Here is a 21708-nt window from a genome sequence, read left to right as displayed (position 1 = left end):
TAATCATCAGGAGAGGGTCTTTGGCCCTGTCCACATGTTGGGAGCCGGGAGTGCATGTTTTGATTAGGGAGATGTGCGCTTTAACAAAAAAGGGTTTGAGCTCCGCACAGCTGTCATCATTTGTTTATTTATTCAGCTGCATGAGCTTGAAATTTCAGGGGCACACACATGATACTGTAATGCTATAAAAGTGTTTTAGATAACTAGATCATTCCTTGTGTGTTTCTCTTGCAGCAGCACAGAGGGCAGGAGGGAAATTATTATTCTGCACGGCTTTTTCGGTCCGACTTGGCAGCGCAGCTTTCACTTTACCTTATGTGATCACCAAAAAAGAGCTTTCAAAGTTCTACTGAGAGAGGGCATTAAGCTCCGCCTACATGTTGGTCCCTCCTGAGTACAGGATACGCTTGGGCCAAATGTGTGTGCTTCCACTAACAACACCTCATGTGTTGCTCTTTTTTGCTTTGTGGCAAAGTTTGGGCTTGAGGCAGCAGAACTGCTTTGGTTACGTTGATAAGCCGGTGGTCATGGCTACAGGCCCTATCTGCTTATTATGATGAAGGCATCAGCCCGGACATGTTTATTGTGAAAGGCATGTGTTAGTCAATAGGCATTAAGGTGTGAACTGTTATTACTCTATATTAAAGCCTTCAGATAGGTATTTTGTTGCATGGAATCTCTCAGATTACTGTAGTAGCCAAAGGTTTTGTCATTGGCCACCCGCTATGACAAACCCTGGACGGTTTCACTGTGATGATTCTTGCTAGGCCCTGTTAACAGGGGTTGTTTATTGTTTTATATTTTCTTTGACATATTTGTAACTTTAATTAATATGTATTCATGATGGTTGTCAGTTTATGTGCACTTGAATAAGTCGGTGTTGGGTAAAAATTAAAGCCAATATTAAATGGCGGATGCTTTGTCAGGAGGGAAAAGCATGCCAGATTGCATAGGTTTGATGGGTTTACTAAGAAACATTATGAAAAAGCCAGTAGGCCTCATGTCCTTATTATGAAAGGTATGCATACAATAGGCTTTTGAGGACAGATTGTTATTACACTGTGCTTAAAGCCTGTGAGCATGTACTTTGTTTCATGAAATTTCATAGTTTACTATTGTAGGCAAGGGTTTTGGTGTTGTTGATCCGCCCGAACAAACTGCAGGGATAAAAGATATTCACTACAGTAATCCTGCTTATGCTCTCTTAAGAGAGAGTATTTTGCTTCGCCAACCGTGATTTCGCATCCATTTGTCTTTTATGACTGTTTGCCGGATAGTTGAGCTTTAGCTCCGTACAATGAGCGGAAGTTGGTTACGGTGACTATTAAGGTGCACTGATTGTGAAAACATTTTACAGTCAATAGGCTTTTAAGGGTCGATTGTTATTACTCTGAATTAAAACCTGCAGATAGGTTTTTTGCTACATGCAATCTCTTCGACTGCCTTAGTAATCACGGGTTTTGTTGTTGGTTACCCTCTCCGACAAACCACGAGTATAGATGATCTGCAGTGTGAACCCCTGCCAAGCACCGTTAGGCGAGACACTGTTTTGCTTTACTCTAGTTTTTGTACGTTGCAGATAGGTATTTTGTTACATGGAATCACACAGATCACCATAGTGTGACAAACTGGATAAAAAGGATGCGCACTATTAAAATCCCTGTTAGGCTCTCTTAGGAGAAATGGTAGCTTGCTTTGCCAACTGTAATGTTGTCATACTATGTAACTTTATACCTGTATGTCTGATTGGTGTCTTGTGGCAAGCTTAAGCTCAGTTCGGGAGACCTCGTTTGGTTTTGGTTATAAGCTATTGATAAGAGCTACAAGAAGGATTGGTTCACTAGGAAATATATTTCTGTTGCAATAGGTCTGATCTGTTTATTGTGAAACGTTATGATAAATACATTAGGCTTGACATATCGATTTTGAAAAGCATATGTTCAAATCAAGAGGTATTTCAGGGTATAGATTATTTCTCTAAATTAAAGCCTACAGATAGGTATTTTGTTCCACAAGATGTCAAATTACCTTTGTCTGGAATGATGTTGGTGTTGTTTACTGACTGACAAACCCTAGGAGGAGAAGATTTGCACTGAAGGAATTCTTGCTAGAATCTCTTCTTAGATGTCTGTCAGGATCATGTAATAAAGAAATCATTAAATTATACATACATCCATATATATAAATATGCATATCCATATAGATATATAGAGAGCTGTGGGGTCCACTTTGTTCTGCCATTGTTCTGTCTGACTGTCACTTACACTCCGCTTCCATCCATGGTTCAGACGCATCAGTCATTGGCTCTCTTGCCGTGTGAAGAATGGAATTTTCTGATTACATGTGCACATCCACCTGAAAACGAGTGCGCTTCAGTATCAGGGCTGTTGACCAGTCCTTCAGCTTTCAACTTTCTCTTTTTAAAGTTCCCCTTTGATTTCTTTGCTTCTTCTCTTTTTATTTTAGTGTTCCTTAAACGGATACTACAGCTCTCCAGGCAGCGCTAATCGGTCACTTGCTTGCCACTCATTTCATCTGCAGTGTGGCCTCTTCCACTAAACCAGGAGATCATAATGGAATGCCAACATTCATAGTGTATAATGGTTTTACCGTTCAAAGATGGCCGAGGTGTTGGTTCTATCTGTGGTGGCTATGCTTGAACTTTAAAACAATAGACTAATGCAATTTGCTGCACTTAGTTGCAAACATGTGCCTGTTGTGTTTAGAAGGCAGTATGTTTTCTTTTTTCTACTTGTATTCTTTTAGTGTATCTTGCATATGCTGTTGAGTTTGTGTGTGATTGTCCTTGTGTCAGAGGGTGAATGTATGAGTCAGTGGATTGATAAATGGATGCAGGAGTGAATGTATGACAATTTACTGGGGGCCTGATTTAGATCTTTGCGGACTGGTTACTCCGTCACAATGGTGAGATCCTGTCTGCCGGAGTATAAATCCCGTAGGATTCGGCGGACGGGCTATCTGTCACCGCTGTTATGGAGTAGCCCATCCACCAAGATCTAAATCAGGACCTGAGTGTCTATACCTATCGGTGACATAAAATGCATTCATTCATTCATTCATAAGCTGGACCTATTGCACAGCCAATGCTTGTTTTAAAGCATTATATTATGCAGAGTTTGACAATGTTACTTTTTGGGTAAATTAATTAGTTACATATTGTGATAGTATTGGCAAGTATTTTACCATGTACAAAATAATGTTTTTATGACATCTATTTTTGTCATATTTGGGTGACTTATTGTGTGTTTAATAATCCCATTGACTAACACCTTTTTACTTTATGTTCTTGAGGCCAGGGTGCAATGTATGTTTTATGTGTTTACCTGATCAAATAAAATCAATCAATCAATCAATATAAACTTTATTCGGTTTTTGAAGTATGAAACCATAAAAGTTGACAGGACATAAAAATAATTAAATATTCAGAATAGCAGCACAATTTATCATCAATAGTCCCATGGTCGACTGTAACATAATAACCATAAAACAGAGTGACACAACCATAAGGGATTATAAAGTTGTAAAAGGTCAGCACCGGTAAACATTGTCAAACGAGGTCATACCATATATCAAATTGTTTGATGACATCAAATTACAATTCACAAATCACCAATTTTCCCCTTTAAATTAATTCCCTCAATAGAAGAGTCCTATTTTATAAAAGTGAATAAAACTTAAAAATGGTAACCGTAAGCCCAAAACAATCAACACTTTTTAATCAAGACAAGCCCTGACCTTCACCACAGATTTCAGATAACCAACAACGAAGAAAATACAATCGTCCTTAAGCAGTTGTAGATACAGGAGAGCTGGGCGCGCCTGAGCAAAATTCAGCTTCTTTAAAATAGGGACTAAAAAAGACTTCCTCGGAACCTCATACAATTTACAGCAAAACATGAAATGTAGCAGGTCCTGTGGAGACTCACCCTCAGAGCCACAGGATGCAAGCTGCTGGCCTCTACTGCACCCCCTGGGGAAGGCAAGCAGGAGGTGAAAGAGGTCCAAGCGAAACCTTGTGAATAAAAACCGTTCATAAACAGATAAAAGCCCCAGGAGATACGGCTCGGCTAATGGGGTAGTCTTTAGCATTAAAAATGTATGAATGCTTGGCTTCTGCAGCTCCAGCTCTTCCCTTTCCAATGTTCTTAAACTGATAAAGGACTCCCTTATTATCCTCACATCCTTATTGGTTATTAAATCAAGGTAAGTGAAAAGTTCAGCTCGTCCCAGTTTTTCAAAGCTGCTGTCAATGTATCTAAACTAAGGTATATTAATCGCACGATCCAGGGACATACAATCCTTTAAAATCAAATGACAAACTGTTAGGCCCTCGTTTAACCAGATTGTTTGGCCAAAAAATCAAGGGTCTGAGTGCCAAAGTATCGCTTAGATAAGGTACCCCCAATTCCTCGTATACCACCAGGTTGGGCGTGCCCTGGAGTACACCTAACATGCGCTTTAGAAAGGAATTCTCAGCTACCTGGAAAACATCTGTAGCAATGTACCCCCATAGTTCACTCCCATAGGCGGCTGTGGCTACACTTCTTGCTTGGTAGATCTTCAACAGGGCAGATATAGGTCTATTGCCCAGTTTAGAGGCAAAGTTGAAAATAGCTGTGTTCACCCGAGCCAGGACCCCCTTCTTCCTTTGTTTAAGCGGACTCCATTTAAGCTGGTGGTCCAGGATAACCCCGAGATAAGAGAAACCATCGGTTCGGGGTACCTGAACTGTACCTACCCTGAATTGAAAACTCTTTTTCGGGTGTATCCCCACTTCCATAACAAAAGATTTTGAGTTATTAATGGTTAGATCACGTTCCGACATAAAATCAGAAAAAGCGACGAGCAGAGATTGGAGTCCCCTAGCAGTCCAAGAAATAAGGACAGCGTCGTCCGCATAGAGTAAAACAGGGAGGCCTCGACGGCCTGCGCGCGGATAATCTACCCCGGTTGATAAAAGAGCTTTATCTAGATCATTTATGCAAAGGTTGAACAAAAAAGGCGCCAAAATGCACCCCTGGCGTACACCTCTTTTAATGTCAAAGTTCCGGGACACCCGGAGCCCGTTTGAAAATTTAACGTTAGCCGTAGTTGCCTGGTGAAGGTCAGCCAAAAAATGGATGGCAGAAGCATCAAACCCAATATCCTTCATGGACTGCCACAGTTTTGCCCTATTCACACAATCAAACGCAGAGGACAAGTCCATGAAGGCTAGATAAATAGTGCCAGATCGCGCCACCGTGTACTTGTTAAGTATCAAATTCAGGTTGAGACATTGGGTGATGGTTGACCGGCCTGGGCGAAACCCATATTGTACCTCTGAGAGTATCTCATGTTCCTCTGTCCAGGTGGTCAATCTATCAAGTAGCACACGACTCAGCACCTTGACTACTGAGTCCAACAGCGAGATGGGCCTGTAACAATGTGTACTACCTTGGTCACCCTTTTTAAAAACCAGCACGATTGTCGAAATGGCCCAGGACTCCGGGCATCCTTTCTTAGCAGCTGCATGAATAATGGCTAAAAGCACAGGAGCCCAAAAGGGTAAGTCAGATTTAAAAAGGTCCGGGGGGATACCATCAGGCCCCAGCGCTTTGTTACTTGTCAAGCCAATAATACCCTCCATGACCTCCCCCAATTCGAAGGTTAACACCGGTGCATCTGCCCCTTGACCAGGCTGACATGGTTGCTCTAACGGACTTTCAAACATAGTTTGGAAGGGAAGCACCCATTCATCCTCGGTAATATGTACACCAAGTCCCCACCTTCAACATGGACTAGGAAGGGTCTATTAATAATGCCTCAGAACCTGGAGCTATTCTTCAGGGTACTAACTTCTGACAACTTCATCCATGCTTCATCCTTCAAATTAGATTTACGTTTAGCTAACTTCAATTTATAATCTTTGCGGCATGCTCTAACCCAAACCTAGTTCCTGGGACTCTCATCAAGGGCCTCCCGCAGTTTTTTTTAAGCCCGCGAGCAGGACGAATCAAACCATTTTGGAGTTGTAAAAACTGTGCTGCGTACCGGAACACTCAAAAATTCTCCTACTCTAATGGAGACAGTGTTAAAAGCACGTATTACCTCTTTTCACCAGCACAAGATTATTTTACTGATTTATAAAGACTCTCGGGAGAGATCTGTGTCCAAGGTAATCTTCTCTTCCCATTGGTCGGTATTATGACCCCTTTGGTTCAACTCGTAGTTGGTTGGTCAATAAGGGACCTCCTAGTTTAACACAGAGGGGGTTATGGTCACTGAAAGCACTGTCCTCAATTATAAAACCTTGAAATAAAAATTGTAAGAGGGAAGTAACTAGAATGAAATCAATACCTAATCACAACTTTAAAAGTTCTCTATCAAAAATAAAGGGGGCCGAATCACAAAGGTAATCTGAGACATAAGTTTAACTTTACAACTTTTGGTATTCACAGAGATTATTTACGAGTCGTATCTTTACTTCCGCAGTCGGGCCGGAATCTCCGCACCTGGGCTGTACTTTCCGGCTTGGGCCAGATGACATATAATCAATGGGTCAGAATGCATTTTTTTAAAAAAGAACATTAGGAACGTGTGATAAATGGTAGAGGAGGTCATGAAAAACTGTTTGGGCAGGGAAGAGGGTGTGGTTAGACACTGCATCACAACCCAGAAAATGTTGCTCCTTGCTTCATGGTACAATTTGCGCTCCTTTCAGTTTTGACTGTAGTCTTAACACTACAGTCAACACTAAGGGTGCTCCTCCCTTAGTGTTGACTGTAGGGTTGACACTACAGTCAACACTCAGGGGTACTCAAATTGGGCATTAGGTGTACCATAATGCAAAGGAGCAAACTTTGGGACCCTTATCCAAGGTTTTTAGAATTCATCAATAAGCAGGCTGCCGCGTTGGTTCTGAGTCTGAGCCCAGCCCGGTGCGCACTCAGCATGAAGTTGGCCGCACATTCGTCCACGATATTTGAGGAAACCTGAAACAGGACTGAAGAGTTCCTTAAACAGCTCGTCCTCCAGGCTTTTTCAGGGGTTCAGTCTTACCAATGACCTGATTTTTATTCCTTAATTCCTCTTCGTCTCTTTTGTTTTTCTCTCCAGGATTCTGTTTCAAGATCTTCAACGTGAAGCCAGATGTCCACGATGGACCCGTCATGAAGGGATGCCGCCTGGGCACCCTGCGGCCGATGCAAACTCAGTATCCGCGGATAACCTCGCACATCCACATGCAGAAATGCGACCTCTCTGACCCTACCGGCCTGCTCCAATGAGTGGACCTATGATGGCATTAGTCGGACTGTCTCTCTCTCTCTATCTCTCTAGCTCTCTCTCTCACGAATGAGTGGACCTATGATGGCATTAGTCGGACTGTCTCTCTCTCTCTATCTCTCTAGCTCTCTCTCTCACGAATGAGTGGACCTATGATGGCATTAGTCGGACTGTCTCTCTCTCTCTCTCTCTCTAGCTCGCTCTCTCTCGAATGAGTGGACCTATGATGGCATTAGTCTGACTGTCTTTCTCTCTCTCTCTCTCTCTCTCTCTCTCTCTCTCTCTCTCTCTCTCACTCTCTCTCTATCTATATATCTCTGTCTATGTGAGGGGTCTATTCTAGAGGCGGTTTTCAACTGCCAAATTAGGGTATTGGAGCCCAAATTCCTAGCCTGCATTAGGGCCCGTGGCGCCTTTGCTATGCCCCAGGTAAAAATGCCTAATTTACACTTCTGCTTCTCAGAGTCACGGACATGCACACAGGCACAATGCACACAGGTAGCACAGGTTATCACACACAGGTTTATCGCAGATCTGCACAATGTTTTCCCCCCATACATTTTGACATGTGGCTACTGGGGTTGCACACTTCGGCTCAGATTTACTAATATTTGACACAGAGCAGTGCAGCAGCTAAACTTGCTGCGCTGCCTTGCATCAAAGGGAGAGCGTAAAAATGTGCCATATCTACTAACAAGTGCTTCATTTACTGTCCCCCAGCACGGGCACACTTTTGGTCACCATGCCCTGGTGCACAGAACCTTGGGGCATATCAACAACAACCGGCGATAATTATCGCTCAGCGCTCTTAGCGTGAGGATAATTATCGCCGGCTAGCGTGAATTTTTATCGCTGAGATAGCGTGCTATTAGCAACGCTTATCTCAATAGCGATAAAAATCTACACGCTAACAGGCTAAAGTGAGATTATCGCTGGAAACCCAGCGATAATCACACGTTACCTTGTTGATAGGGACAGGCAAACTTAGCCATGATATCCTCCTTCCATAGGATATCATGGCTAAGTCTGAAAATTAGCAGACGTAAAAAAGCAGCGTTAACCGCGGTTAGCGCTGCTTTTTTTGTCTCTAACAGGGTTAGCGACATTCTTGATAATAGGAGAAATGTCGCTTAGCGACATTTCTCCTATTATTGTACTCTGGAACGCCCCCTTTGCATCTCATTAGAGATGCAAGGGGAAGCGTAGAGTAAAAGGGTGCTAACATGCAAATTTGCGTGTTAGCACCCTGTTGTTGATTGGGCGCTAGTTTTATCTCTGCTTTTTTGGCTTTTAAAGCCAAAAAAGCAGAGATAAAGCCCTTGTTGATATGCCCCCTTGTGCCATTGTATAGCGAATTGTGCATTTTCTAAAATATAGGTTTTGTAGGAATCCTTCCAGTACAAAAACTGCTTGAAGACTTTTCCCACTTTCTATGTGTGCTGGACATTGTTTTTTTTCGGGATGGGGGGGCTGCATGAAAATGCCCATAGGCCACCCACCCATGGAACACCCCCTTGACTCAAAGTGGTGCAAAGCAGCGGGTAGTGTAGCTTTGTGTTACTTTCAGATACTTTGCAGTGAAAGTCCTGGTTTGTGTTGGATTGTAAATCCCACCCCAGTACTCTGCACGGGGTGTGCATCACAAAAGTGACAGAAACACAGCGCAAAGCATTGGTAAGTCTGGGCATTTGTTTGCAGGCTTAAAAATGGGACAGCCGGTGGTGAACAGGGTGCTGATAGGAAGCCCAGCTGAATATGTATAGGTTTGTGAGGTGTAGGCACTGTTTATGGCATGTCTTTGAATGCTGATGGACACATTTCCCTGTTAATAGCCCTAGTTGGAAGAGTTGTGGTGATCAAAATGATCAAACTCCCCAGAATATCCCGCACAAAAATACCCCAAAACTTCTTTGTGTAGTGTGAAGCTGACCTCAATAATCAGCTCCTTAACCCGGTGAAATACAACTTAGCATCTGAGCACGAGCAGTGAAAGTGGGAGGAAATGGCGATCATACCGAGGGATGGAGGAGGAATCTGTCGAGAGTCCTAGGGGGACATGTACAAGGAAGTGGCGGAGCACGGCGTTTACAAGAATGTGGTGCAGCCTTGGGTTTCCCCCTGCAGTGGCGACAAGTTTAGCAACTTAGCGCCAACTCCGGCACCCTTGCACCATAGTACAAGAGTGTCTGCAGGGGAGGATTGTTTAAATGTAGGAAGCTCTCCCTTCCTGCACATAAACAATCCTAAAATGCCATTCTGTCACTTTCATGTGTGCTGCTTCATGAAGCACACATGAAAGTGACAAAATGGCATTTTCCTTAAAGGTTTGCTTATGTACAGGCAGGGACACCTTCCTGCACATACACAAACCTTGGTATTTTGCTTTTTCCATGTGTGCTGCACAAGGCAACTTTCGCCAACTTAAGACCAGGATTTACCTGGTCTTAATGTTGGCACTGCCTCCTATTATGCCACACTTGTACATAGGGGGCAGCGTCAAATACAATGGGTGTTGCAGCACAATGCCCACTGCAACACCCTCTGTCCACCCCTTTCACACTAACCATAGCGTGAAAGGGGGCCTTATATACAAGGCAACGGTGAGCCACGTTAAGTGGCTTAACGCTGCCTTGTACATACGGCACAGCCCCTATCGCCACCACGACGTCGATAAATGTGACGTTGTGGTGGCGATAGGGGCTTGTACATATGCCCCCTAGAGTCCATAACTTAGACACTCTCTAAGCATTGACAGGGGATTGTCACTGTGTTACTCTTATGATCTAAAAGATGATGCTTAGTTGCTACATTGATATATTGCCCTCTTAGGGTCCCATGAACCGGTGCACTGCCTTTGTACATGTTGTATTTCACTGAATTCAATAAAAAGATTTATTTAAAAAAATTAAATAAACATGCTGTGAATCATCATTTGATGGGGCGTTGGGCATGGCAGACTTTGTTGCATGCTATATTGCAGCCAGTGCTTAATTTGTAAATCAAATAACTGGCAGGGCCCGAAATATTTTTCAGCAGCCCATACCAGCTGTCGCCATCCATTACCCCTGGCAGAGTACCAATGCCACCGGCAAGCCACCCAACTCATGCACCAGGGACAAAGTGGTCTATACCCTGGGTCACCGGTAGATTGCAGAACACTGGCGCACAGATGTCGCTTCTCCAACTGTATATTGAATTGTTGAAGCTGCTGGTGTTTCAGAACTAAGGAGAGATGCGAAGCCCTGGCAAACATGGGCAGAAATTAAGCCCTGCACTTGACTTGTGGTTTGAAGCCACGCCAGACCCAACATACAACACACGTGGGTCCTGGGGAAGGGTTCAATGGATGATGCTTGCAACCTGGGGTCTCTGCAGCCTCTGACACTGTCACCAGACTCTCGGATGAAAGGCCTGGCATAAGGAACTAACGCAACAAACCCTGCTTTGACCTGGCAATGTCTGCGGGAAGTCAGCTCTGGGCAAGGTCACATGTAATTATCCGTGCCCCGGAAACAGTCCCCAGTTTAGTACAATGGATTGGGATTAAGCGGATATAGAGGCATATTTATCATCGTTGTATTTTGCGAGTCCTTAATAGCACATTTTACCGATTCGCTATTCAGGACTTGCAAAATGCAATGTATGTAGGTTTCGCAATAATAATTGTGATTCCTACATATTCCTTAATTGCAATCCGCAATTAAGGAATACCTTCCTATACATTCCTATGGGCCTAGAGTCCCATAGGAATGAATGGGAATACATTCGCAATTTGTGAGTACCCAATAGGTACTCGCAAATTGCGAATGCAATTTCAAGAGTGGAAGGGTGTAAAAAGGACACCCTTTTGCACCCCTGAAATATGCATGTGTGTACATGAGGCACACATACATGCCCTAAAAGATGTATGTGTGCCACATGGCACTTAGAAAATGCAAAAAAGTGCATTTTTCTCGGAAATCGCAAATTACCACCAACTTGAAGTTGGTGGTAATTTGCGATTTCTTAAGGCCAGATCACAAATTTTGGTTGCTTGCAAAATTGCATCGTAATTTGTGATTCCTTAAACGCATTAGCAAAATAGGAAATCACAAATGTTGCGATTCCTTATTTTGCGATGGCCTTATGGGATGATACATCCCAAAAGGCTTTTTCTTGCTCGCAAACAGTCCGATTCTGCGAATCGGCCCGTTTGCGAACGGGAAAACCCTTGATACATCTGGCCCTAAGATAGGTGAGATGGAGGATGACGTAGGGCAGACAGTCCAAACCTACGTAAATAGCAATCTAGGCAGGGTACAGATGAATCCTCTCCCACCTGCCTCAGATGGAATGAAGGGGGGAACTATCTACACCCTGGGGGTGCTGCGATAGGCTGGTCGGCATCCTATGGCAAGTTTCACCATGTAATCTGGTTCTTACTCCGAAAACTGTGAAGTTAAAAGTTCTAGACGTGGTAGACACAAATAAAACAAGAATTAGTAAATGCAATCGTTTTTACCTATGTGATCAATAATATTTTTTGGGGGGTAGTTTTAGCTTGGTGAGCAGTTATGTGATATAGTTTAAAGAAACTCCGTAAAAGTGCTATGACTTGTTTTTTGAGAAAGGCAATATATTGTGCAGTATAGGTGGGGATATAAAGAGCAGAATGATAACACATGGCTATGCCTCACGAGAATTGGTCATTATAGGCAGTCAGACTAACACACATGGCCGACAGTGTGAATACACAAACACTAAGGGGCATATTTACAATAACTGGCGCATCCCTGTATATCAGCAGGGATGCGCCAGTTATTGTGCACCACAGCTCCGTCACCATGGATGCGGCGCATTTACAATGTGGCGCACCATGGGGAAAAAACGGCACAGATGCGTGACGCATCTGTGCCGTAAAAGTGGCGCATTGCTGGAGTTGCGTCGCAAGCGCGACGCAGCTCCAGCAATGCTCTAGGGAGCCCTATCTTGTTAATGCTGCGTCAATCCTTACGCCTGCTTCAGGCAGGCGCAGGGTTTTGACGCTGCATGGGCCTAAAAGTGACTGAGTGAAATCTTGTAGATTTCACTCAGCCACTTTTAGGAGGCGTTCCTGCGCCGGAACGCCCCCCCTACACAGGAACGCCTACTTCTGGCGCAGGGCTTTACAATGTAACGCATCTCCCAGATGCGTCACTTTGTAAGTACCCCGCACCATGGCGCAGGCTTTGCGCCGCCGCTGCGTCACAAAAGTGACAGAACGGCGGCGTAAATGAGGCGCAATGGGCTTGTAAATCTGCCCCTAAAAGCTCAACATAGTCGGAGAGTAGCGCAGCAGAAACTCTCCACGTAAAGACGGGGGCAGATTTACAAGCCTCTTGCGCCACTTTTGCGTCACTTTTAACATGGGGAAAGTGACGCAGAAGTGGCGCAAGGGGCTTGTAAATAAGCCCCGAGGTCGGCAGGGATACATTGTGCTAATATGCGTAGCAGGCAGTGCTTTAAATACTGTGCTCACCAGGGCCGAGGGAAAACGGCAAAATATAAAACTTCAATAAGCGACACAGTTGACGAAGAGTCATGAGGCATTAAAATTTGATAATTGAGGACATAATACTGAAAAAAAGGAGAATAAAGTAGGGTATGCTCATGTCTTGCAAGGTGCAGCGTAGGTAGATGGCGGTGATACCAACAGTTCAGAGATGGCTAGTTATGCACACGAGAGAGAGTGGAGGGTGTTAGAGTACACATATATGGGCGTGTAAGGTGCCATAAGTAGTTGCCGCGCATAAAAAGTAAAGAATGAAAGACCTCCTACAGTACTAGCGTGCGCTGGAGACTGTGGCTGCTTCTGTGTTCCACGGATTCTTCCAGGTAAACCCGGGGATCAGACTCACTATCCCACAGCCGTGCACTTTAATCAAGCCTGGATCCAGGGCCGTTTCTACCATTAGGCAAGACAAGGCGGCCGCCTAGGGCGGCAAAAAGGCTAGGACGGCAAAAGGGGGCCGCCTCGTCTTGCCTAATGGTAGAAACGGCCCTGCCCCCAGCAGATACAAGAAGGTGGCAGGAGATGGGGGTAAGACAATGCTGAAGCTGGTTTGCAGGGCCACGTGCGGCCATATTGGGCTTTCCAGCGGCGCCCTATGCAGCCGGCTCCCATCCGTTTGTGTCTGGGAGCCATCCACACCCCCTTCCAGGCGTGAGGCAGTTCTGGATAGGGCAGAGGCACTGTATAAAAAACAGAGCTCCGCAGTTCCCTGTCGGCGCTCCGCCCGTTGAGAACTCACACGGGCTGCCTCCCTGTTCCTCCACTGCAGCACAGCCCCTGCCTCACCTATCCTTCGTTTTCCAGCGGCTGGGGCATCAGCCCACCGATAGCCCAGGTGCCACCTCTTGGCACTCAGCGCTAGCATCTCGCTGCCGGGCACTCCAGCCTGCCCCTTGGTAACGCCGACCCCCGATAGCACAGTGCCGCACCAGACTGTACCCTCGGCCCAGTCTCAGGGCCGTCCGCCGGCCCGCTACAAGGGGCAGAGGCTCTGTCCCTAAATGCAGGCAGGGTGCAGGGGTGTAATGCCACACTCTGTACTAGGGACTTTGCTCAAGCAACATGATTGTTGATGTTAAAACATAACACAAGTGTAGATAAATCCCTCTTATGCATCGGGTATAAGAAAAACAGGCTCTAGCTTATTGTAGGCAAATTTATCAGAGTAAGCACAAACTCTTCAGCAAATTCAAGGACTGCATGTGTTTGATATGGGTAATTAATTTGTGGCGATATGCATCTTGTGAAAGTACATGCGAAGGAGGGCTGAATGTGCAGTTGACTAATTACAAAACTGCTGGATTTAGGGTGTGTTGGGGGGGGGGGGTGAATCATCAGGACTACAAATCCCTGAGTGTAAAGCGAAAACCTGGACTCGACGATATGCATCTTGTGAAAGTACATGCGAAGGAGGGCTGAATGTGCAGTTGACTAATTACAAAACTGCTGGATTTATGGTGTGTTGGGTGGGGGGGTGAATCAACAGGACTACAAATCCCTGAGTGTAAAGCGAAAACCTGGACTGGACGATCTACTTTCGCATGGAAAGCTCAAAACTCCGAATAATTCCACCAGAAATAAACATAATTTGTTAATTTTAGCCAGCAAACAAATTAGAATTGATAATAAAATAGAAGAAAAATACATAAGTTCAGTTCATTATAAAACAAAAAAAAAACTATATATACACTAAAATGTAAACGCTCTATGGTGTATTAGCACGCTTAATTGATGAACTCGAAAAAAGTACTGGTGATATAAGACATCTCACAAACACGCACATTTCACATCTAAACAAAATGTATTTCGGTAATCCAACTGCAAAGTGGATACGTACTCAAATACGCCGACTTTGAACAAAAATAACCCCTCCTCTTCCTAAATTAAAAAGAAGAACCTGTTGCATCGCCAGAACCCTCAAAACTATGGAAACTATGAATTTCCATCCAGTCTTAAGGGCTTATTGGGTCAGAGAGAGCCATGCACGAGGGGCATTGACTGGTGCAGAGAGCCCTGTAGATGAGAGAGGGGATCCGGAAGGAGGCCTCCTGGAAGAGAGACGCCGAATACTGAGGCTGCCGGGATAAGAAGGGAGCGCAGGAGAAGAAGTAGAAAAGGTGGGGCCGGCATCGGACCCGTCGATAACATGGCGGTCCTGCCGGCCCCCGATGATCCATAGGAGGCGGGCCTGTCACGCACAGCAGTGACGCGACAGGCGTGCCACCTCTCCCATTGGCGGGCCAGGTCGTTACCCGGAAGTGAAAGAAGCACTTCCGGGTCACGCAAGTCGCCAGCCCCCACCCCTCTGAGGGACGAGTACTTGCCCAATAAAAGGCTGGGGAGCAGAGGAATCTTCCTCTTTGCCCTCCGCGCTCCCCAGCCTTGTCGTGTGACCTCGCTAGGAGGTCGTAATTTTACTATTTGTCTATTTCGCTTTTGCAGGTGCGGTGAGCCTTCGTGGTGAAGTTCTACACAGAGAGGATTTCGTGGCTTTCATATTCGTTGCCAAATAAAACGAGACACGATGGCCTAATTCTTTAAAAGCAAAAGAAAAAGAGTCACTCTGGCCTAATGGTTAAGGTCTTGGACTCTTACTGTGAAGGCTAGGTGTTCAATCCCTGGTGTTGCAATGTTACTGTTTGCTCAGTCTAAAGGGTAGGCAATGGTATTTCTTTCCGTAAGGTTGGGAAATATTTGATTTAAGAGCGAATAATAAATTAAACTGCTTAATTCATATAACGCTGAGGCTCATGTTCCCAGGGTTGTGTTCGTGGCTGAATGTGTTGGGGCAAGCAACTGCGATTTCAGGATTAGGGTCTGAAACACTTGCGCTGCGCAAATAAGTATACTGTTTGTTCAGCATTTAAGTTTGAAATTGGTTCTACGTTGGGAGTGCAGTGCGCAGGAGGCCATCATATTTTGGGGATTGCGCTTCAAGCAATAGTGTTTTATGTATTGCAGTGATACAGTCCTGACAAGTATTTTATCCAGAAGAACGTTCTTACGTTGGGTACCTTTTAGGCAGGTTAGGACAAAGCTAGCATTGTATACGTGGTGTTAGTCTAAGGGTCAAAGCATTTGGCACATAAGTGGCAATGGCAGGAAAAATGAAGCGGGCGACAAGCGCTCTCGCATGGAGTATATGATGGAGACAATGATGCGAAAAATGGTTAGCATGAAATGGAAGAAGGTGGATAGATTGGGGAAAAATTTGGCAGATCTCAGGGAGAGGGTTGAGGGTCAAGAAGGGACCTTAGAAAGACCCAGGCGTACCATAGTACCCCCCAAGCCTAGAGGTGAATTGGATACACTTCCAAAGCGGGTTACGCCAAAGAAAGGGGGGATTAAGTCTAAAGCGACGGCGCCGGTGTCTCAGCCTAAAGAGGGGGAGGTCCATGGACCATCAGGAGTGGTCCCGCTGGGGGGAGTCCCTTTGGGTGCCCCGGCCCGACACTGCCAGTGGGGGTGGTACCTATGGGAGAACCATTGCCTGAGCCATTACCGGTCATCCCGTCAGGCGCAGTTCTGGTAGCCATCACGCCACAGGGCGCAGGGGTGCCAGATAGTGGGGTCCCTATGGATAGTACAGCAGGCATAAATCCGGTTCCAACAGATTTGGTGGTGCATTTAGCAGCGGTTCTGCCTTGGTTGGGGAAAGCAGGGATTTTGTCACCAACTGTAGGGGGGAAGGGCATGCAGGGCGACCCTGAGGCAGAAGCAAGGAAGTTGATTGCCCAGTTTGTAGGGCCACGAGGACCAGGGCAGGCGCCTCCTTCTCTTCCTAGCCCCATCAATGGGGTTTCACCAGGGGGCGTCAGCAAAGAAGTACCGGTGGGTAGCCAGGCAAAAGAGTGACCACAGCAGGTAGGCAGGAGACACTGTCAATGCTGGGAGTGGGTGAATTTCGTACCGGGAGGGAGAACGTGGCTAGGCATGTGTCATGCGAATTGAAGGAACTCATCTGGTCAGGGTGCTATGTTAGCATGTTTTCTCTCCTAGTAGATGAGAGGGAGAGAGAGAGGAAGCTAAGAAACAGAAAGACTGGATGCTCCCCAGAGAATGGGCAAGCGAGTTGTTACGATTCAGAGTGGAGGAGAACTTGAACCACTGGATCAGGGGTTTCTCAGTATTTATGGCAGTAATGGCAGAACGTTTTCCCTAACATACAGGCAGAGATGGCATGTTACCAGAACCGCATTACCATGGCTCACGACAAATACGGGGGATGGGGTTGGAAACAGTATGACATAAACTTCAGGAGAACGAAGGCATCGTACCCTGCGCTATCTTGGAACATGGTTTACACGATCTCTTGGTTGGATCAGTTTGGCGCACCTCAGACCAATTTTCAGTTTAGCACAACGCAGGCGAACAGAGGACAAGGAATTCCATCGTTTCAGCCTTATCAGCCCTTTCGGCCTGCGCAGAACACAGGCCCTGCCCATGGCTCAGGTGGTGGAGGGGGGCGGATGGGGACATGTTGGGATTTTAACAGAAGAACATGCACTAGGGCGCCAGGCACATGTAAGTTTAAACATGCCTGCTCTATCTGCGCAAATCCTTCCCACCCAGAATCCAAGTGTCTCAAAAAATCTAGGGATAAAGGTAAGAAAAAGCCGGATTGATGGCAGGGTGCACCGAGTCACACATTCCCTCATTGACGTCATAGCTATGACCCCGTGGCTAAACAGATACCCCTGTCATGATACTGCTAGGACACTGCAAGAAGGTTTCACATATGGGTTTAGGATTCCTGTCCCGGGTTATGTCGGGATGCCTGAATGCAAAAATCAGTTGTCAGTAAGGACTAACCCAGGAGTGGCGGCAAATAAAATTGCTAAAGAGCTACGCCTGGGCAGAATAATGGGCCCATTTGATCGCATTCCGGTGCATAATTTTGTTTGTTCACCACTGGGTGTTGTCCCCAAAAAAGAGGAGGGGGAATTCCGGTTGATCCATAACCTATCTGCACCTAGAGGCTATTCACTAAACGATGCCATCAGTGAGGAAAGTTGTAGTGTGAAATACGCTTCCTTTGATCAGGCTGTGGAAATGCTCAGGGAGCTGGGCCCTGGTGCTTTGATGGCAAAGTCTGAAATTGAATCAGCATTCCGTCTTTTACCGGTTCACCCAGAGGACTTTCACCTGCTAGACTTCAAGTTTCAGGACAAATTCTACATGGATATGTGTATGCCCATGGGTTGCTCGGTCTCCTGAAAAGTTCAGTTCATTTTTGGAATGGGTTTTTAGACGTGTGACTGAGCACCAGTCTGTCATGCACTATCTAGATGACTTTCTTATCCTGGGGTCTGCGGGCTCTCAGAAGTGTGCGTGGGCACTGCAGGAATTCTGCACACTCATGCGGGCTTTTGGGGTTCCCCTGGCACCGGGAAAGACAGTGGGACCAACGACAAAGATAGAATTCTTAGGTATTGAGCTAGATTCAGTTCAAGGGTGTTTCCGCTTGCCGGAAGATAAGATTAAGAAGTTCAAGACAACCTTACAGCAATGCTTAGCTAAGGATAAGGTTACCTTGCATCAGTTGCAGCAAACGGTAGGACAGTTGAACTTTGCCCTTAGAGTGATTCCAATGGCACGCCCATTCTCTCGCTCTATCGCCCAAGCCATGACCAGGATTCAAGAAAAACATCATCACATTCGGCTGTCCGCTGAGGTCAAGCAGGACATGCGGATTTGGATGGCATTCCTGCTGGACTATAACGGCAGGGTGGTCTGGCCCGGTCCACCCACTACTTCTGCAGAGTTAGGTTCATGGACTGACGCTGCGGGTAGTGTGGGAATTGGTGCCATACTTGGCAATGAGTGGGTAGCGCACAGGTGGCAAGACGCATGGGTACGGAACGGTCTAACGGCTAACATTGGCTTCTTAGAATTGCTTCCTATCTGGGTGGCCCTAACGGTATGGCCGGGCAGGCTGCGTAACCAATCAGTGGTATTCTGGACTGACAACATGACTGTGGTGGAATGCATCAATCAGCAGGCTGCGAGATGTAAGATGATCCTCCGCCTGTTAAAGGAGATTGCCCTGTTGTGTATGAAGGGGAATATATTGTTTAAGGCTAAACATGTCCCAGGCGTATTGAATAATGCTGCAGATGTACTCTCTCGCTTCAAGATGCAGGTCTTCAGAACACACCTCCCTTCTGCAGAAGCGAACGCAACACCCTTCTCAGAAGTACTTTGGCTGATTGGTGCCCCCAACTAGCGAACCTCATGGCAGCTAGTCTAGCTCCCAGGACAAAGAAAGCCTATGAGGGGGCGTTTTGGGCATATTGCACTTTTTTAGGGAGGGATTGGGCAGAAGATTGGCACACCCAAAAGGCATTGCTACGTTACTTAGGCGTGTTGCATGATGAGGGACGCTCAGTGGCGGCAGCCAGGCGCCACGTGGCAGCGATATCTTTCTTCGCCCGAGCCAGGGGCAAGGGGGATCCCACTGATAGCTTTACCGTAAGGAAGGCTTTAAAAGGTTGGCAGCGCATCCAGGGAACAACACCAGATTCAAGGCATCCAATAGGAGTGGAACTACTAGCTGCCCTACTGGGGACGCTTGACGCGGTCTGCACGACGAAAGGGGAAGCTTTATTATTCAGGGCGGCTTATCTAGCCTTTTATGGCGCATTTCACGTTGGGGAATTGGTCGCCCAGAATAAACAGGATGCACAGAAAGATTTGCAGTTAGACCATGTGAAGATACATGGTGATACCCTACTAATATCAATTACAAAGTCCAAAACTGACCAAGAGGCCAGCGGTGAGGGGTTAGTGTTGCACAGAGCACATGGCAATCCACGCTGCCCTGTAGCACAATTGGAGGCATTTTTGGGCAGAGATCTTCTATAAAGTGTGGAACTTTATTAATCCATGCAGACGGTACACCTCTCACCCGGTTTCAGTTTAAGAGGGTCATGGACATGGCAATTAAGCAGACAGGTTTAGATCCTGCTCGCTTTGGAACTCACTCGTTTAGAATAGGGGCTGCGACCGAGGCAACAGCGAGGGGGTTACACAGCAGCAATGTCAAGAGAATTGGGAGGTGGTCCTCCAATTGTTACAAACGTTATGTGCGGCTGCACATGTTGTAAGTGGGCCATGTGCACTGTACTGATGCGTGTCATTCTGCTTAATCTCTACAGTTTCTCGACCTGTCACGCAGGGGGTAAACTGGCGTCGGAATATCTGCAACAAACAAAGGAAGGACAGGCACCTCCGACAGCGTCAGGAACACAGGTGGTTTGGACTATTGGCCATTCCTATGTGACACGTTTGAAAGCATTTTTCTGTTCAGGGAACTACATGCACAGGGCGGAGCAGGCTGGTTTAAAAGTCTCATTCCATGGGAAAGGGGGCCTTTGTTTGAGTCAATGCAGGGGTTTTATAGGGGATTTGCTGAGTAGAAGGGGTCCCCGTCCGGAAATCATTATCTTACACCTGGGAGGGAATGATCTGGTGAATCTGGGTAGAAGAGGGCTGGTGGAATCCATAATCACAGAAGTGGGTTGGTTAGCAAAAGCATGCCAGGGATGCACCATCGCATGGTCGCAGATGGTAGAGGGGGGAGTTACGCTTTTCCTAGGCTGGTTGGCAACCCCGCACGTGCACAATGGTGCCAGTAAAGGGCGCAGAACTTCAAGGGCCCCCGATGGAGATAGTATACAGAGCGTACGGGGATAACTGGGGGGGGGGGGAAGTACCCTCACGGTGAACGGGCCCTCTGCGCATGCGCACTAAGGCGGGAGGGCGGGGTTTAATTGATAAGGATCTGACCCCAGTTATTGACCTTGCCGTAGGCTCAAACATGGATACGCAGAAAGTGATTGCCATAATGATTATGAATGATGTTATGCTTAGATTCGGATAGGAATAACTTGTATTCGAGTTATGTTAAGGATAGCCATCTGATATCTGTATATATCAAATGTAATCAAATGTCAATTATATGATTATCTGCGTACATTTTAGTAAAAATTGTTAATATTCATTGTTTGATTAATTTTGTTAATAAATACGGCCGGAGATTATCTACGACCCCTTTTCCAACTAATCTCTTGTTCTTGATATTCTGTGGGTCTGGACAAGGGAGGAGGGGGTGTAGGTAGTACCCGGCCATATGAAAGGTAGAAGGAGGAAGCAGGGAGCGAGCGCTCTGGGGTAAGTGGGAGGCACCGTGAGAGAAGCGAGAGCTGCCGGGTGAAGGTGGGAGTGCCGGCATGTAGGATGAGAAGGGCACGAGGACAGAGAGTTCAATGATCCATGCAAGAGGGAAGGGGCACCAGTGATGCGAGAGCATGGACACTACTGAGGACTGTCACTGAGAGAGAGGTGCTGAGGGGGTGCCACCCACGGAGAGGAATTGAGGACGGGAACTGATTGAATGATAGTGAAGGGCACTGAGGACTGGCACCGAGGATTGGTACTCACAGACTGTCTTGAGGATTGGTACTCACAGAGGGGCACTGTGGACTGGTACTGAGTGAGGTGTGCCGAAGACTGGCGCTGAGGACTGCTACTAACAGATGGGCACTGAGGACTGTCACTGGAGAGGGATTATGCGGACTGGCACTGAGCGAAGGGCACTGAGGATTGGTACTCACCGAGGGTCTCTCAGGACTGATGCACACCAATTGACCATTGAAGACTGTGTTGAGTGAGGGATACTGAGGACAGGTACTGACCGAGTGAGCCCTGAAGACTGCGCTCACTAAGGGGTACTGAGGGCAGGTACTGACAGTGACTTTGAAGACTGTGTTCATCGAGGGGTACTGAGGGCAGGTACTGGCCGAGTGAGCACGGAAGACTGTGTTCACTGAGGGGTACTGAGGGCAGGTACTGGGTGAGTGAGCACGGAAGACTGTGTTCACTGAGGGGTACTG

The 21708-nt window shown here is 46.4% G+C and overlaps 1 protein-coding gene and 1 long non-coding RNA gene across 3 annotated transcripts in view; one reads left to right on the top strand and one right to left on the bottom strand.

The window, feature by feature from the left end:
- The window catches only part of LOC146830148 (leukocyte cell-derived chemotaxin-2-like), a 167874-nt gene extending 157694 nt beyond the window's left edge, over nucleotides 1-10180 (top strand). The window contains exon 5 of the mRNA XM_085604398.1: nucleotides 7117-10180. Within this exon, the coding sequence (XP_085460524.1) occupies nucleotides 7117-7286 (170 nt within the window). The 3' untranslated portion in view covers nucleotides 7287-10180. The remainder of the gene's footprint in view (nucleotides 1-7116) is intronic.
- LOC146830147 (uncharacterized) overlaps nucleotides 1-21708 on the bottom strand; it is a 295089-nt gene that overhangs the window by 247536 nt on the left and 25845 nt on the right. The window lies entirely within an intron of this gene.

This window comes from Triturus cristatus, chromosome 5_1 (assembly GCF_964204655.1).
Source record: "Triturus cristatus chromosome 5_1, aTriCri1.1, whole genome shotgun sequence".
In the NCBI taxonomy this organism is placed as follows: domain Eukaryota; kingdom Metazoa; phylum Chordata; class Amphibia; order Caudata; family Salamandridae; genus Triturus; species Triturus cristatus.
This window is presented reverse-complemented; position numbering and strand designations above follow the sequence as displayed.